Source organism: Telopea speciosissima, chromosome 1, assembly GCF_018873765.1.
Source record: "Telopea speciosissima isolate NSW1024214 ecotype Mountain lineage chromosome 1, Tspe_v1, whole genome shotgun sequence".
NCBI classification, from domain to species: Eukaryota; Viridiplantae; Streptophyta; class Magnoliopsida; order Proteales; family Proteaceae; genus Telopea; species Telopea speciosissima.
Window position 1 is genome coordinate 27426452 of NC_057916.1, and position 14518 is coordinate 27440969.

Here is a 14518-nt window from a genome sequence, read left to right on the forward strand (position 1 = left end):
TTCTCCAGCTATTGATAGCGGAGTCCTGGGTTAATAGGTTTGGGGGTTTGTAAAAGTTTCCTAATTATCATTGTACTAAAAGTAAAAAAAAAAAGGACATGCCAATTCGCGTTCATGTACTTTTATACAAACCAGACACAACAACCCCCTTCCCCCGGGGGAAAAAATAACAATGAAAAGAATTAATACAGATGAATTCACTCCTCTTCACTAACCAAGAATACCTGGCAGCTTGTGCATAGCATACCAGCAAATCTAGAAGGTAGACAGCACCAATAGGATGTAATTGGGGATATTTTTTATGGACAGATGTCATTTCAAAGAGGAAAAGAGCAAGAAACACGGCGGGTGTTAGCTTGCGGTATGCATGTACCTTGCCCTGAATGTAGTTTGGATTCGAAGTCACCATTCTCACACCTAAACCGACTGATTGAGCCGTCGTCTACTTCCATCATTCAACATCAACCATACTCGAGTTTATTATATTCTCCAATTGTCCATATTTGAAAAATGGATTTTTTGAAAATTATCAGAATCCTTCGGGAAGATAATCGGATGCAACATTAGCATCATGTTGCCAAATTGATATTAGTATCGTGTCAGTATATTGTACACTGCTTATCCAACGAATGGTATTCAATAATAATTTCTCTTATGACTTTAATACTCTTTATACCCAAAAAAAACTATATACTTCTAAATTTATCAAAAACAAAATGGTCAAACAAGAGCATCAAACTTGCTGCACAGAACACTCTTCAGGTTAAAAAACAGGGTTAAATTTTAGCCGGGCAGGGTTTCAGACACCAGTACAAACGGGTTACCACCCTCGCCACAAGCGCCTATTCAAATCTTTATTTCACGAACTGGTTTTCATAAACAGCAATTTCAAATGCCATGCCAAGCCACACAACTCAAGACATGGACTGATCCAGATCTGACAAATGCCATCAAATTTCGGTTGCAAGTTAAAATACTCCGCATTTCGAGATTGAGTTTGACGACGGCTCAATTAAAGCAAAAACAACGAGACTTTAATCATAAAAAAATAAAATAAAAAACTATCCTTGTAAAACCAGAACCTAGCTACTGCAAACAAGAGTAATGATTGGGTAAAGTACGAAGAAACAGACATATGGAAAATGTGTTTTAAGAGTTCCAATCTGGTAAGAAACCGAACCATAATCAACCCTATAATTGCACAAATTCTACAGTGAGGACGGACCTCCAACTGCAAGATGGCAACCACAAAAAGCATGTCACAAGTTGGATGTGCTAAGAGATGAAAAAGACGCAGTTACAATCGAGATCTTAGAGACTGCTGGTCTCTGGTCCACATCTTGCTTTTGATCTATCTGCTACGTCTGGGAGACAAGTCAGCAGACCTTGACCGCGACCCAGACGGAGATCTTGAGGCACCTCCAGGAGATCTCCAACCTACCTGTGTCCCCTCTGCATCATAAATAGGCTTCCTGCAACCAATGCTTGAGAAATGAATATGTACTTCAACGATAGATAACTCTAAGCAAAGGGCATTAAGATGGTCATAAATACAAATTGAGTTAATATTATGGGAGAAGACTCTCTGAGCCTCACACATGAGTTAATATTTTATTTTTGTTGAAATAAAAATGGGGAAAAGGACACTAACTAGTCGTATGGTTCCCTACACCCAGACGTAGGACCGCATGAACCTACTGTTCAGCCCCCATTGAAATAAAAACAAAAAACCCATTCAGGCAGATACTCCTACACGCATTCTCATTGGCCACCCACACTGGTGCACGCGCTACATGATCAGACTGATCTTTTGCCCAATAAAAAAAAATAATGATAACAAAATCAGTGTGAGAGGGTGTAGCTCAGTCTTAATGGTAGCTTGCAAGGTGCGACAGATACCACTTTCCTAATGTCATAATGCAGCTTAAAACCAACCTCTGATAGGCAGTACAGAAAATTATGATTGCTTAACATGGTGGCACTTAAAAGGGCATAAAAAGTATATCTGGAAAATGATACACATATGCATGGGACTTGAAAAGTAATTACTTACTCATGATAGCCCTTGCCACCTTGATCTCTATCAGCATCACCATAGCCTGGTGAATATGACCGCCTCTGCACATGTTCATCTCGTTCTGGTGGAAGATCCCTTGGGGATCTTGAGGAATCTGCATGCCTTCTCCTTGGGGAGATGGAGTAGTCACCTCGACGTCTCGAAGCAGGAGAATAGGATCTGGCAAAATCAATAGAAATGCATCTATTTTCTTTAGGGCCATCATGTCACCGTATCAGGCTGAAGTTGAGTTATGATCTAAGTAGCTTACCTAGAGCGGTATCGGCTCCTAGAAGGTGGAGGGTAACGGGGAGAACGTGAACGGGAACGTCCTGAAAACATAGCATGTACAGCATTACTTTTAAAAGTAGAGCCAGGGGGACAAAATCACAGATAAATTTCTGAAAGAGAACTGATCAAACCGAGATAGTAAATAATTTACAGTGAGCGTCTGTGTGTGTAGCCCTTGCCGGAAATCACCTTCCCAATTCATTTTTGACCTATCCTTAGTCCAACTCCTCTAATTTGCATCATACATGGATTTAGGTATTGGTATCTATCAGCCGATACATATCAATATCGGTATTTGCTGATACGGATGCTGGTATTGATATACTATCGGTGGGTATCGGTGTCGTCGGAGGGTAAAATGGTCCAAAATTGGTATCACGGTATTTTTGGGGATAAAATGGATCCGGCCAATCCATATAGGTATCCAGGGAGACCAATATCCCATATCATATACTAAAACCTTGGCATCATACCACCACCACTCCTAGCTGGGATTCAATGGCCTCCAATACAATATCAAATACCTCTCCCTCAATACCCTAATATTTGCTCGAATTCCAAGTTTTCCTATTTGTCGGCAAATGAGAAAAAAAATGAAATTTTACCTCCCATCAGAGCCAGTCCTAAATCAACTCGAATTTTTTCATTTTTTATATAACATCTAATTTTCCAATCCTCCAACTCAACATCCTAATCTAAGCTACTGCAGGGTCTGGGAGGGGCAAATGTATGCAGCCCTAATCAAAATAAAGATTAAGTAATATTCTCCCAAATAAAATAAATCTCCCTAAATATCCTTCTGAACCAACAACCTAGTTTGTAATCAATTCCTTGTGGTCTAGGAATCCTAAAGGGTCAAACCGGTCCAGCCAAGTATCTGCATCAGATTTTTTGGTCTCACTTGCAAACACCTTTGAATTAAAAGCCAGTGTCCAGAAGAGTGGTTTCTGTCAATTTCTCACTAATATCCTCGTAAAATCACTTTTCTCATTAGAGAATATCAAATTTAAGTACATGTTATATCTAATTTTTAAGTAAGAGTAAGCACAGAATCTAAAGAACAATCACTTTCCATAGAGAAAATTAACTTGAATTTTATTACTGTCAAGGGAAACCAAACAGCCCGTAGATAAATTTCACTTTCTTCAACTTTACCCAACTCTACTTGCATCACTATCTCTAGGTGGCTGGACAGAGCCTCGCCAAAATTCCATGAAATAAATGGAACCATTAGTTCTTATTTCATGCCAAACATATTTAGCGCACTCAAAAATCAATAAATAAATGAAACTCAGAGCAATTTCACTAATTCATATGCTAATTTCTCAAAAAAAAAATTTATTAAGATTCTGAAAGTAAGCACCCAGCAGATGTCAAGCTTACCATAGTATGATGACCGTCGTCCTCCATTACCTGAAGAACCACTGTATGCAGTACAACCAAGGACAATTTAGATAAGAAAAAAGGAACATCGTTGACGTGGTTTAACAGCAAATTGAACATAATGATACACAATTATTTGATAAACAGAAGTGGGGCTATTGCCTTTTAGTAACATTTTGCTACAATTATTTCGTTTAAAAAAATGGATACACAATGTACCTCGTCCTGGATCTGTTACGCATATCCTCTGGCCTTTTCCTGGTCTCTGCAGCAACAACCACAGTTAGCTCTCTTCCACAAAAAAGTTGGCCATTCATATGGTATTGAGCCTCTTTAGCATCAAAAGGATCCACAAACTGCACAAATGCAAAGCCTCGAGGTTCCCTGCATAGGATATGTAGAAAATCTTCCTAGTAAGTACCTAAAACAAGAGGAGACTAACTTTTGGAAGTTATCAAAAGTAAAATAAGCATACTAGCATACTGTATGATACTGCAATATCGTTTCACTTGGTATGCCTGCCTTACCTATAAATCCACTATGGTGCACTTTACAAGAAATGCACACCGTTTAACTTGAAAGCAATTAGCAATCTAAGCTTAGTGGCTGACCTTTCCTTCTATGGTCAAGTATGTCAGCAACTTCAAAAAAATGCAATGACTTGAAAATTCTTCACATGCTTGTAAATATATTGGACTTGAAATCAATGTTGCTCCAAATTTAAATCTTCTCATGCAATCAATCACCCTTCAATTTGACGTTCAATCTTCTTCGTGTGTGAAATATATATTTTCTCTTCATACAGGAACATTCTTCAATTGAACATTACTCTTTAACACCCTTGAGAAGACCCATTATTTAGGCAATGCAAAACAGTAAGCCTTCAGCAGGGCTTGGGCTTGTTTTAACTTCAAACCAACATACCCCCTGACAAACCAGTTCAAAAAGTAATTCACCATGAAAAGCATAAACCAATTTACTTGACAGAAGAAACAAAATTCCCACCCTAGAACAACTTTCTCCGTATCATAGTTATTTACTGTGATCAAAGATCTAAAAAAGAAAGCAGCAGCATGCAACAATTATATGAGAACAGGCAGTGCTAACTACTATATTTGGATCAACTTTGACAACTGCAGATCTTAGACCCTGACAAGTAATGGAAGAAGCAGCAAAGCAAAATTGAAAACAAGCTAGTGCATGAAAAAACATCACCATGTGTAATAAACTAATAATCTTTTAGCAGATACACATCCCTAACTGGTCCAAATCCATCAAACCACAAATGAAGGAAGCAGCATGCAACAGTTAAAACGAAAACTACAGTGCCTACTGCTATAGTTGAATCAACTTTGACAATTGCAGATCTCAGATCCTGATAAGTAACGGAAGAAGCAAAGAAAAAATGAAAACAAGCTGGAGCATGAAAAACCCTCACCCTGTGTAATAATCTTTTGGCAGATACACATCCCTTACAGGTCCAAATCTTTCAAATGGAACTCGGAGATCTTCTGGTCTGCAAACACCAACAGATACAAGATAAGACTAGATCCATGCAAAAATCATGGGGTATGAGGATTATAAGAATCAAACCAAAAAAATTGGATCTTTAAGAGATGATACATTGTTAAAAGCACTGACTGAGCTACAACCATTTCCAGCTTACCTGCTACTGAGAGGAACATTTCGAACCAAAAGACTTCCATGATTCTGATGCTCTTTGCGTCCACCATACCCACCATATCCCCTTGGTGGGGGACTCCTTCCTCTACCCCCATATCCCCTCCTTGGAGGACTATAATATGGTGGACTGTACCTCCGCATGATGAAGCTGTAATGAAACATTCTTTATAAATATTTTTCAAATATCGGATTCAATACTAAAAAATGACTATATAAAACTAAACAAAATAATGACTGAAATTATGACAAACAATGAACATGGTGCACTAGCTTAAAAGGCTGATTTTACTTTAGTTAAAGAGCACCATAGTTGTCTATCAGTCGCCTTGTTGGTGTCATTTTGTCAACTTGCATCAAGGCCCCGTCAACGCCTTGGGTAGCCTAGACGCCTTGACAACTATGCCATACTACAGCAGTTTCAGTGTCACAAATGAACAGCAACGACCACATGGACATCAGTATAACCATATTCACCCACTCCATGCATTATTCTGAGTCAACTTGTGAAATTACAATCTCTGACATCCTTGATAAATTACTGAGATATGAAATTTCCAGTAACAATGATGATGATTGAAAAAACTTCCATTTCTGTGCCATTATTTGGAAGAACGGAATCTAGGGGAAAATAATTTCAGAACCCACACCGGTTAGTAGGGAAGCATGCCGCAAAAGTTGCACAAGATCTTTTTCAATGTCTAGCCAAACATACGACATATCAAGGAAAGAGAAGAGCAGAACAAGCAAAATAGGGAACAGGATACGAAGCAAAGCCAAAAAAGCAGCATCTTTCAGGTATGGTTTCCATTTGTTTCAATGCAAAAAGGCAGAAAAGGAAAATTTTATTTTAAATAGGATTTTCCACTGTTTGTTTTAATGTAAGATACAAAAAGGGAATTGAAAAAACAGGAAATTTCACATGGAAGACAATTTTCAATTATTTGCAGGCAAAATTTTACAATGAAACAAACAGAAGATTTCTCTCACAAATAAAATGGTCAGAAATTGAAGAAAGTTCCTTTCCACACTATCTTCGATTATCAAATGCAACCCAATGATTTATTTGATCTCAGGGTTATATGAAACTTGTAAAACTATTTCCAACCCAGTTCTTAACTGGGTCCTTTCTTATCACCTTACAAGAACAAGAAGGCAGCGCATGATACCAACTCCACACCACCACAAAGGGAAGCACCAACAAGAGGAGGGATGATGCAGGACAAGTATGCACAGAGGAGAAAGAAGGCAGGCCAGCAGACCATGGTTAAGGTCCTAGGCGAGAACCAGGCCCATAACAGTGTCCACGATTCTGGTCCTGGTACTGGTCCTTAACAAGGCCAGCTTCTAGGCCAGGTTGTGTGGACCAGACTTGGGCCTCACATGGCCTAGTGTGGGCCCACGAAGACAGATGGCATGGGAAGGAATGGGAACAGCTGCCAAGATCTTTTAGAGTTACTAACTACTACTTGATCATGTAATAGATACTTTTAGTTTCTGTTTTCATGTAAAATTAGCTACTCAGCGAACAATTTTGGCTAAGGAGAAGTTTCTACTCCAGTTACTTCTCTATGTCCAATATATTAGTTTCTTTTTTTAAAAATTGCTTGGCAGCCAAGCTACTCACCATGTCTAAGGGAGTTTCTTTTCCTTGTAATGCTCCATTTCTAATTACAAATAAAGAGGTAGGGCTACTATAGCCAGATTTTGGTTGTTGACAATTTTGGTCCATTAGGGTGAGTGTGCTGTGGTGTATCAGTAACAACCAAGGTGGTGAAAGCTTTGGAGGAAGGGTGATGAAGCCCGTTATTTCAATATTGAAATTAATTGCTTGCCCCGCTCCATAAGAAAGAACAGCTTGAATCGTACCTTCTTGTCATTAGAATGACTTAGATAAGGATGCATTAGGATTCAATTCATTCTTCAATAATCTCCAATCGTTGATTATACATCTATTTATAAAACAAAAAATAAAAACTCCTATTTACTTACAAAAACTAGGCCAACTAAAATAGAAACCCAATAAAACTCAAATTGAAAATTCCCCTACGTGTCTAATAACTACCCCAAAATAAAATATTACATAGTACTTTCCCAAATAAAATAAACTTCCTAAAATCCTACTAGATCCAAACACTCAAACTGTACCCGATTCAATTGGGTTTGGATCGGTCCAAGGTTGTGCACCAGTTGGGTGGGCCCGGTCCAAGATTCTCCTGCATCATTCTCTTTGATATTTTACCACATAATCACTCCCATAGGGCCTCTAGGATATATTAGTTGCAGCTTCATCGGACTTATAGTTTGCGAGTTCTATTTACTTCAAGCTTTCCACCATATTGCTCAGAATTACTTTCCCTGCGATTCTGGTTTTCTTGGGTTTGCTAGTGTTTGTTACTTCAGCCTAGCTTACCTCATCAACGGAAAAGGCCAAAATGGAAACAAAAGGCAACAATCCCATAAAGATAACAATTCCCATAACATGACCACACTTTCTTGAACTCATATTCTCTTGGCTTCCAAGGGAAAGAGACATATTTTATAGAAGGCAAATGTCAGCTATGCTTGATCAAATGAGCAACTCTCCAAGGCCAATCCTTCACTAGCCAGTGTGCCGGTGGTATAAGCTATGCCAAAGGCCATAAAGCAAAAGGCTGAGCCAGAAACACGAGCAATATTTTGCCAAAAGAAAGAGTATCCGATTCCTTCACCAAAGATTAAGGATGAGATATATAGAAAGCTAACCTAGAACCAGTAGAGCATTTAACTGAAAAGCAAACATTGAAAATGACACACACTGAAATATCAATCGTCAAAACTAAGCGGCAAAGCTGACAGTTCGGAAGTCCAGGAAAATATCCAATCAAAATTTCCTGGGAAGGTCACTGTCGTGGACTCGTTGGACCAAAGTAAAGTTAGCTTCCAGTGTAGGTATCCTTAAATCTGCCAGTTGAATCAACATGAAATTACATACATGTCATGTGCTAAATGCCCTGCCATTGCCCATGTTCTCTGTCAACCAGACAGGCCACAGCATGGGGAATAAGCTATACAACTGAGCGAGAAAAGCTCTTCACCTCGACGCAGCATGGCACCAAATGCAACATAAAGTATAATCAAACATCAAAATAGGAAAGGAGCAGGATATGATTGCTAACCAAGTTCCTTAAATTTGTTGGTATAGTTCCAAGGGCCAGAGAGATGAACTTATGGATCCCTTTTGCTTAATTATGTCAATGATATACTACTAAAGTGCGAACTTGCTTTAACACATCTCAATGCCAAATATTCTTTTCTATAAACTGCAACTCTAGGCTGTAAACTTTACATTTTTCTTTTGATCGACTCCAAAATTTTTTTTTGCAGAATTGCAGATAAGACATGAAAACAGAACCAGAAAAAACCATTGTAATGTCCAATACATTTGGAATGAGATATCGGATTACTCATAGAGTTCAACAACAATAAATTCTGTCACATAAAAAAATAGGATTAAACAACACATCATTGAAACAGTAGTGTTGTCATGGGACACCTTCATGGGGAAGGGTTCCTAATTACAGTTTATGTGGGACAATTGCTGGCACCTACCTGCAATTTTTTCACTTGGTAGGCAATCAAGAGCACCCCACCATGCAAGCTTCCCTGACAGAGGAACCTTTCTTGTAGGACGGTGACACCATCCTACGTAGCTCTGTGTAAGCTTGGTTAATTGAGTGGTTTAGACAATTGTCCAAGTGGGGAAACAGTAAAAAAATAGTATAGTCTCATATTTACTATGATGCATGCCGTGATACATCACCCATGTACTTAAGTTTGTTTTCAACATCATTAAAAAAAAAAGCGTACACAGTGTACGAGACTCGCTCCACTGTGGGGTCTGGGGAGGGGGTCATAATGTACACAGCCTAAGTGCCTTACAGAGGCTGTTTCCAGACTCGAACCCATGACCAATTTGGCAGCCTCAGGGCCTTACCATTGCACCAAGGCCCGCACTCTGCTTTCAACATGATACTATGAACAAATTTTAAGTTCACTGCCAAGTTTGACAGGCAGAGAAGTGGGGGGGCTCCCAGTACTCCAGATAGCTAGTGGGAGGTTCTTAAGGGCGGGATGCAGGCGGGAAGCAGCAACACAAGCATAATTGTTTGCCACCACCAAAGAAGTAAAAGATTTAAGAACAATCATCCCTTTGATGTGTAAATATGTCCCTAGAAGCCAAAGCAAAGGCAATTTTATGGCTAAAATGAGCTATTGGCAAGGAGCCAAAAGCCCACACCCTATACCAATTTTAATCCATTGCAAGGTGATAAGATATACTGGCAACATCCTCAAGCTACTGGAATTGAACACACTATTCCCAATAGGGTAGTGGAATTTATCTCCTAGTTGTCAAACATCAACAACTATCTCTCCCTTTGGTTTTTTTTTTTTTTTTTTTTTGGGGGGCGGGTGGAACTCATCCAAGCACTGATAAGATTTTCAGCAGGGCCCTGAGGCCATGTAATAGGGGCTCGAAAGATTCCTCAATCATTAATAAAACAAACCTCTTTAGGTATCAGTTGTCGGACGCCTAACCAAAAGTTATATTTTCCAGCAGCAGGCCCCAAACCCCTTGGTCACATTCTAGGTGATATTGTCCAGCTAAGAGAGGGATTCTCCAGCCTTCATTACAGTCTTTTTGGAGAGGGGTACTCCAGCCTTCGTTAAGAGTCTTTTTTACTCAAAAATATGGGGAGAGGGGGGGCATAAGTCCTTCCGAACATAGTTTCTACAACTACCACATCAAAACAACAAATTGCATTTAGTAACAATAGAGGAGAAAAAAGTAAAACATGAGATCAAGCAAAATCTAAACAAAACTCTACAAATCACACAAATGACTGGGGAAAAAAAACAACACCACTCGCTAATTCAATCTAGTACAATAAACAAGAACAAAAAATACAATATTCGTCAAAAAAAAAAAAAACCCTAATCATATTCGAGAAACGGAAACTACAGACATCGCTCTCTTATGGCGCTCTGCCAAGGGAACAGAAGGGGTAAAATAAAAGAAGAAGAACAAAAGGGGGCAGCGTGGAAAGAAGGCAAAATTACTGCGTATTATTGGCATTCATAAAAGAAACGAAATCTTTAGGATGGCGAGGTTACCTTGGGGAACAGAGAAGAGAAGATCGAAATTCGGAGAAGACCTAGGATGGAACTGAATCGGCTGACAGTGTAGTTGACGATACTTGTGAGCGCTGTCGAAGATTAAGATTTTGATTTTAATAAGCCCTAGGTAGACAATATATAGTGGTCGATCCGAGTCTATCGTCGACGACTTACGGCTCCGCCTATAAAACCCCTTTTTTTTTTTTATCTTTTTTTGGGTGAGGGGTCCCAGTTGAATTTACCTCACACTTGTAGGGCAGCTAAGTCATTTCATAGGAAGCAGGAGAGATAGGACACATTCACCCCTTTATTTAGTAGGGCAAAAAAGAAAGGGTTGCCAAGCTGCGTGGTACCTACGTCCAAACATAGGAAGGGCAAAATGACCGGCACTGTATCGCATGAGATAAAAAATCTCATCCTTATTGGATGCCTTTGTGTGGTTTTTCATTGGCTCCCATACTGGTGCAGGCCACACAGCCTAGTACCGATCTCAAATAAACGATGGTACTTTGACGTTTTAGAATATTATGTTTTTACCCATATAACCCCTCAACATTTCAAAATAGTATATTTCTACCAACTAAATTAAAATTTACAACAAATTCATCCTTCAACGATGGTTATTGGATATGTTTGTTTTGAAAGATAATGGAATGCCATAATATTTTGAAAAAAAATATGTGAAGGAGCTCACCATTTTTAGCAAGAACATTTTACAATATCTTAGGGTTTTTTGTTATAAAAATTTCAAATGGGAAAAAATGGAGTACAAATTTCTAGTTTCAAGGCAATTTAAAAAGGATCCAATTTCTTCACACATTGTTAAGAGGATCCAATGGCCATCATTATGTTTTGGATAAAATTATGGGAATAAGTGCATTTTGAATCTCTAAGGACAGGTAATTATGATGATAGATTCGTAAATGAAGAGTTAACCTCTACAGAAAACTTTCTCCATTTAAAAATCAAGGAGAGAGTTTTCCTCCATCCATAAAGGATGTTTCACCCTCAAAAACCCCTATAGTATTTTAGCATGTTCCCCAAATACCCTCCCAATACCCTGTCCCGTATTTTTTGGTCTTGTGGTGGATGAAAATTTGGTCCAAAAATCAATATAATAATCTTCTTTTGTTCTCTTGTCCTATCCATCACATCATCAATTTTTAGTTCAATAAGAGTGTATAAATTAGGTCTAAGATGATTTAATGCTATAGTTATAGCGAGTCAATCATAAAGACTGTTGCTACACATAAAGGCAACCTCAGAAATGTAAAGCCAGGAAGGAGAACGGAAAAATGACATGGTTCCTGATTTCTGAAAGATCTAGAGAGTCACCATTTAATAGGAGAATCCTAAGGCGAGTCCAAAATAGGAATATAAATCATCATAGAAGTCAAGAAGAAGACAAACGTATTCGAAATCTAATGTGTAATAATAGAATAGAAAAAAAGAGCAATGCTTGGTCGTGTGGAATCTGTGCTCGAACATAGGAATTAGGAACATGTAAAATTATCATTCCACCCTCGTGAAATAAAAAAATCCATCCATGTCGATGACTTACACGTTGTCATTCCATGCTGCTGTAGGGGCATACGACCAGGCACCAATCTCTTGCTCTAATAAAATTTAGTGGCATCGTTTTGTCTTTACATAACTTTGGGTAAACTTTTAATGCCTATAGCATGTTCATTTTGAGTTGAATTTTGACTTATCGCCAATGAAACAGGTAGATTGATTGCCTTTTACAACATTTACTGGTAGGAAAATTTTTTTTTGTTTTTTTACCTGTTGAAGACCGGTTAAAAGTTTCAAATTCAACATTTTGTGAAATATACAAGGCTGCAAATCCTTATGAATGTCATCAACCACATTTTAAAAAAACAATTATTAGTTCATTATTCCAAGAAAAAGATCTATAGTTTCGTAGGTGAGAAATTTAATTAGGAACAAGTTTTCCTCCACCCATAGAGGACGGTTCACCCACTATCTTAGGATTCATAAACCCCTCTTCTGATTTTAGTATGTTGCAAAATACCCTCTTGATACCCATTCCCGCCCTCTCCCGCCCCTCAGTGAATGGAACCGCGGGTAGAAGGAAACTCAGTCCAACTAATTATATCACGTGATGATATGACAATTTTAAGGAAATGATCTAAATTTAGAGATATAAAATTTTACACTCAAATTGAACTCTATGTCTTCCCATGTATATTCATGCATCCTATCCATAGTCCTGAAATTTTGAATGCTTTCTTATGCCACTACGGGTTGAAGCTTAAGACATGACTAATGAACAATATAATCTATCTTTCAATCTGACCACACATGTAGCAAAACTATGTGCCACCAAGCTTTTATTAACTGGATGACCTAAATACTTAACATACTCCTTCCTACTAAAGAAGTTGACATTTTTGAAAAAGAGAGTCATGTGGCGGATCCCCTCCATTGCATTGCACCACATGATATCTCTTATTTTATTAATTTTAAAGAAATCTTTTATCCTACAGGATATAATTCAATTTGGGGTCTTTTAGATGGCTGATCTAACTGTACCCTAAACATTTCTCTCTATGGTCGTAGATGGGCTGCCTTTTCTTCACTAAAATTACATGATTAGCTACTTTTGGGTTTTCATTTACAAAACTGTTCACCCTATGTTTGAGTTAACAAAAATAGACAAAAACAAGTTAAGGTTTACAAAACTGGACAAAATAGTCTCTCCCTCCCACACGTACTTTTTTTCCCCTGTCATTGCCTTCTCCCCCAGGCATCCTCCGTTCCCTGCGACCCTACCCTTGTCCCAGCCACCGCCATTCTCTGCTATCCCAAGTAACAGAGGAAAAAAAAAGTGAGTTTTTTCAGAGGGGAACTGCTAAGGAAGGAAGGAGAGTCACTGTTTTGTCTAGTTTTGTAAAACTAAAATTGTTTGTCTATTTTTGTTAATTCAAACATAGGGTAGACAGTTTTGTAAATGAAAACCCAAAAGTAGCTAATCATGTAATTTTCCCTATATAATTTAACAATTTGGTCAACCTTGTTGTCAAGAGCCTGATCATCTTACGATGAAAACAGGTATTTTTCATGGTAAATCACAACGAGTAAGCGAGATAGGGTGAGGTAAAACCTCAAATTGATCAAATGAGCCTCTTGGGTTGTCGAGGTGTCTACATCAGTAGCTCATTTCTCTACTTCTCTCCTCTCTCCTCCTTGCACTTTATTGATGAACGGTTGAGAAATGAGCTAAAGGGAGAGGCTTTGAAGCTTTAGTAAATGAACTAAAGGTAGAAGTTGTAGGAAGAAAATAACATGGGCAGAAAGTATAAGACTAAAAATATATTTATTGAACAAGAACTTATTTGATTAGTATGACAAGTAGTATGGCTGTGAAATATCCTTGTAAAAAGAAGTATACCAATACACGTCCTCTTGTGTAACCTCAATAGTAAGTGGTAGAGTCGAGTCGCGTCAAACAATGCTCTCCTTAAGGTTTTTAAATGCCTCAATTCTGCAAGCCGGGTTGACCATGCATCTATACCTCCAAGATAAAACAACCTCCTAATCACACAGGTTACAGTTCTAAAATGTGATTACAAAGGGAGTCCAAATGCTATATTCACCAATTCATTGACACTTACAGACTATGGCAGGGAAGAAAACATAAAACTTAAATTGTTTCTAAAGATGTTTTCAAAAACAAATGTTAGAAAATGAGTAAGATTTGCCTCAAATCATGTCTTTTTCCATAAGGCTTGTTTGTTAGCCACTCAAACAAGTCTTCTAATAGGCATCCATTGGCTATTTAGGTGTCTATTAGAAAATGACTCAATCCTTTGACGCACCCAACAAAAACCAAATGTATTTTGAATCTTTATTTTTTAAAATAATTAAAATTCGAACAGAAGCTCTAAAGCTTCTCATTGTTGGGGTGGGAAAAACAACATGATTTGC

General features: G+C 38.2%; 1 protein-coding gene and 1 long non-coding RNA gene across 2 annotated transcripts; one reads left to right on the forward strand and one right to left on the reverse strand.

The window, feature by feature from the left end:
* Positions 1-1349: 1349 nt before the first annotated feature.
* On the reverse strand, positions 1350-5584 carry LOC122661051 (serine/arginine-rich SC35-like splicing factor SCL30). The gene is made up of 7 exons (XM_043856366.1): positions 5397-5584; positions 5169-5246; positions 3950-4114; positions 3731-3771; positions 2328-2388; positions 2054-2236; positions 1350-1472 (listed from the first exon to the last, which is right to left on the reverse strand). Exons 1-7 carry the CDS (start codon positions 5573-5575, stop codon positions 1352-1354), a joined length of 828 nt encoding a protein of 275 aa, XP_043712301.1. The 5' UTR covers positions 5576-5584; the 3' UTR covers positions 1350-1351.
* LOC122661060 lies at positions 5425-10538 on the forward strand. Its single transcript, XR_006332820.1, has 3 exons — positions 5425-5563; positions 7048-7050; positions 10400-10538. It is a non-coding gene; the product is annotated as an uncharacterized LOC122661060 (long non-coding RNA).
* The last annotated feature ends 3980 nt before the right edge of the window (positions 10539-14518 follow it).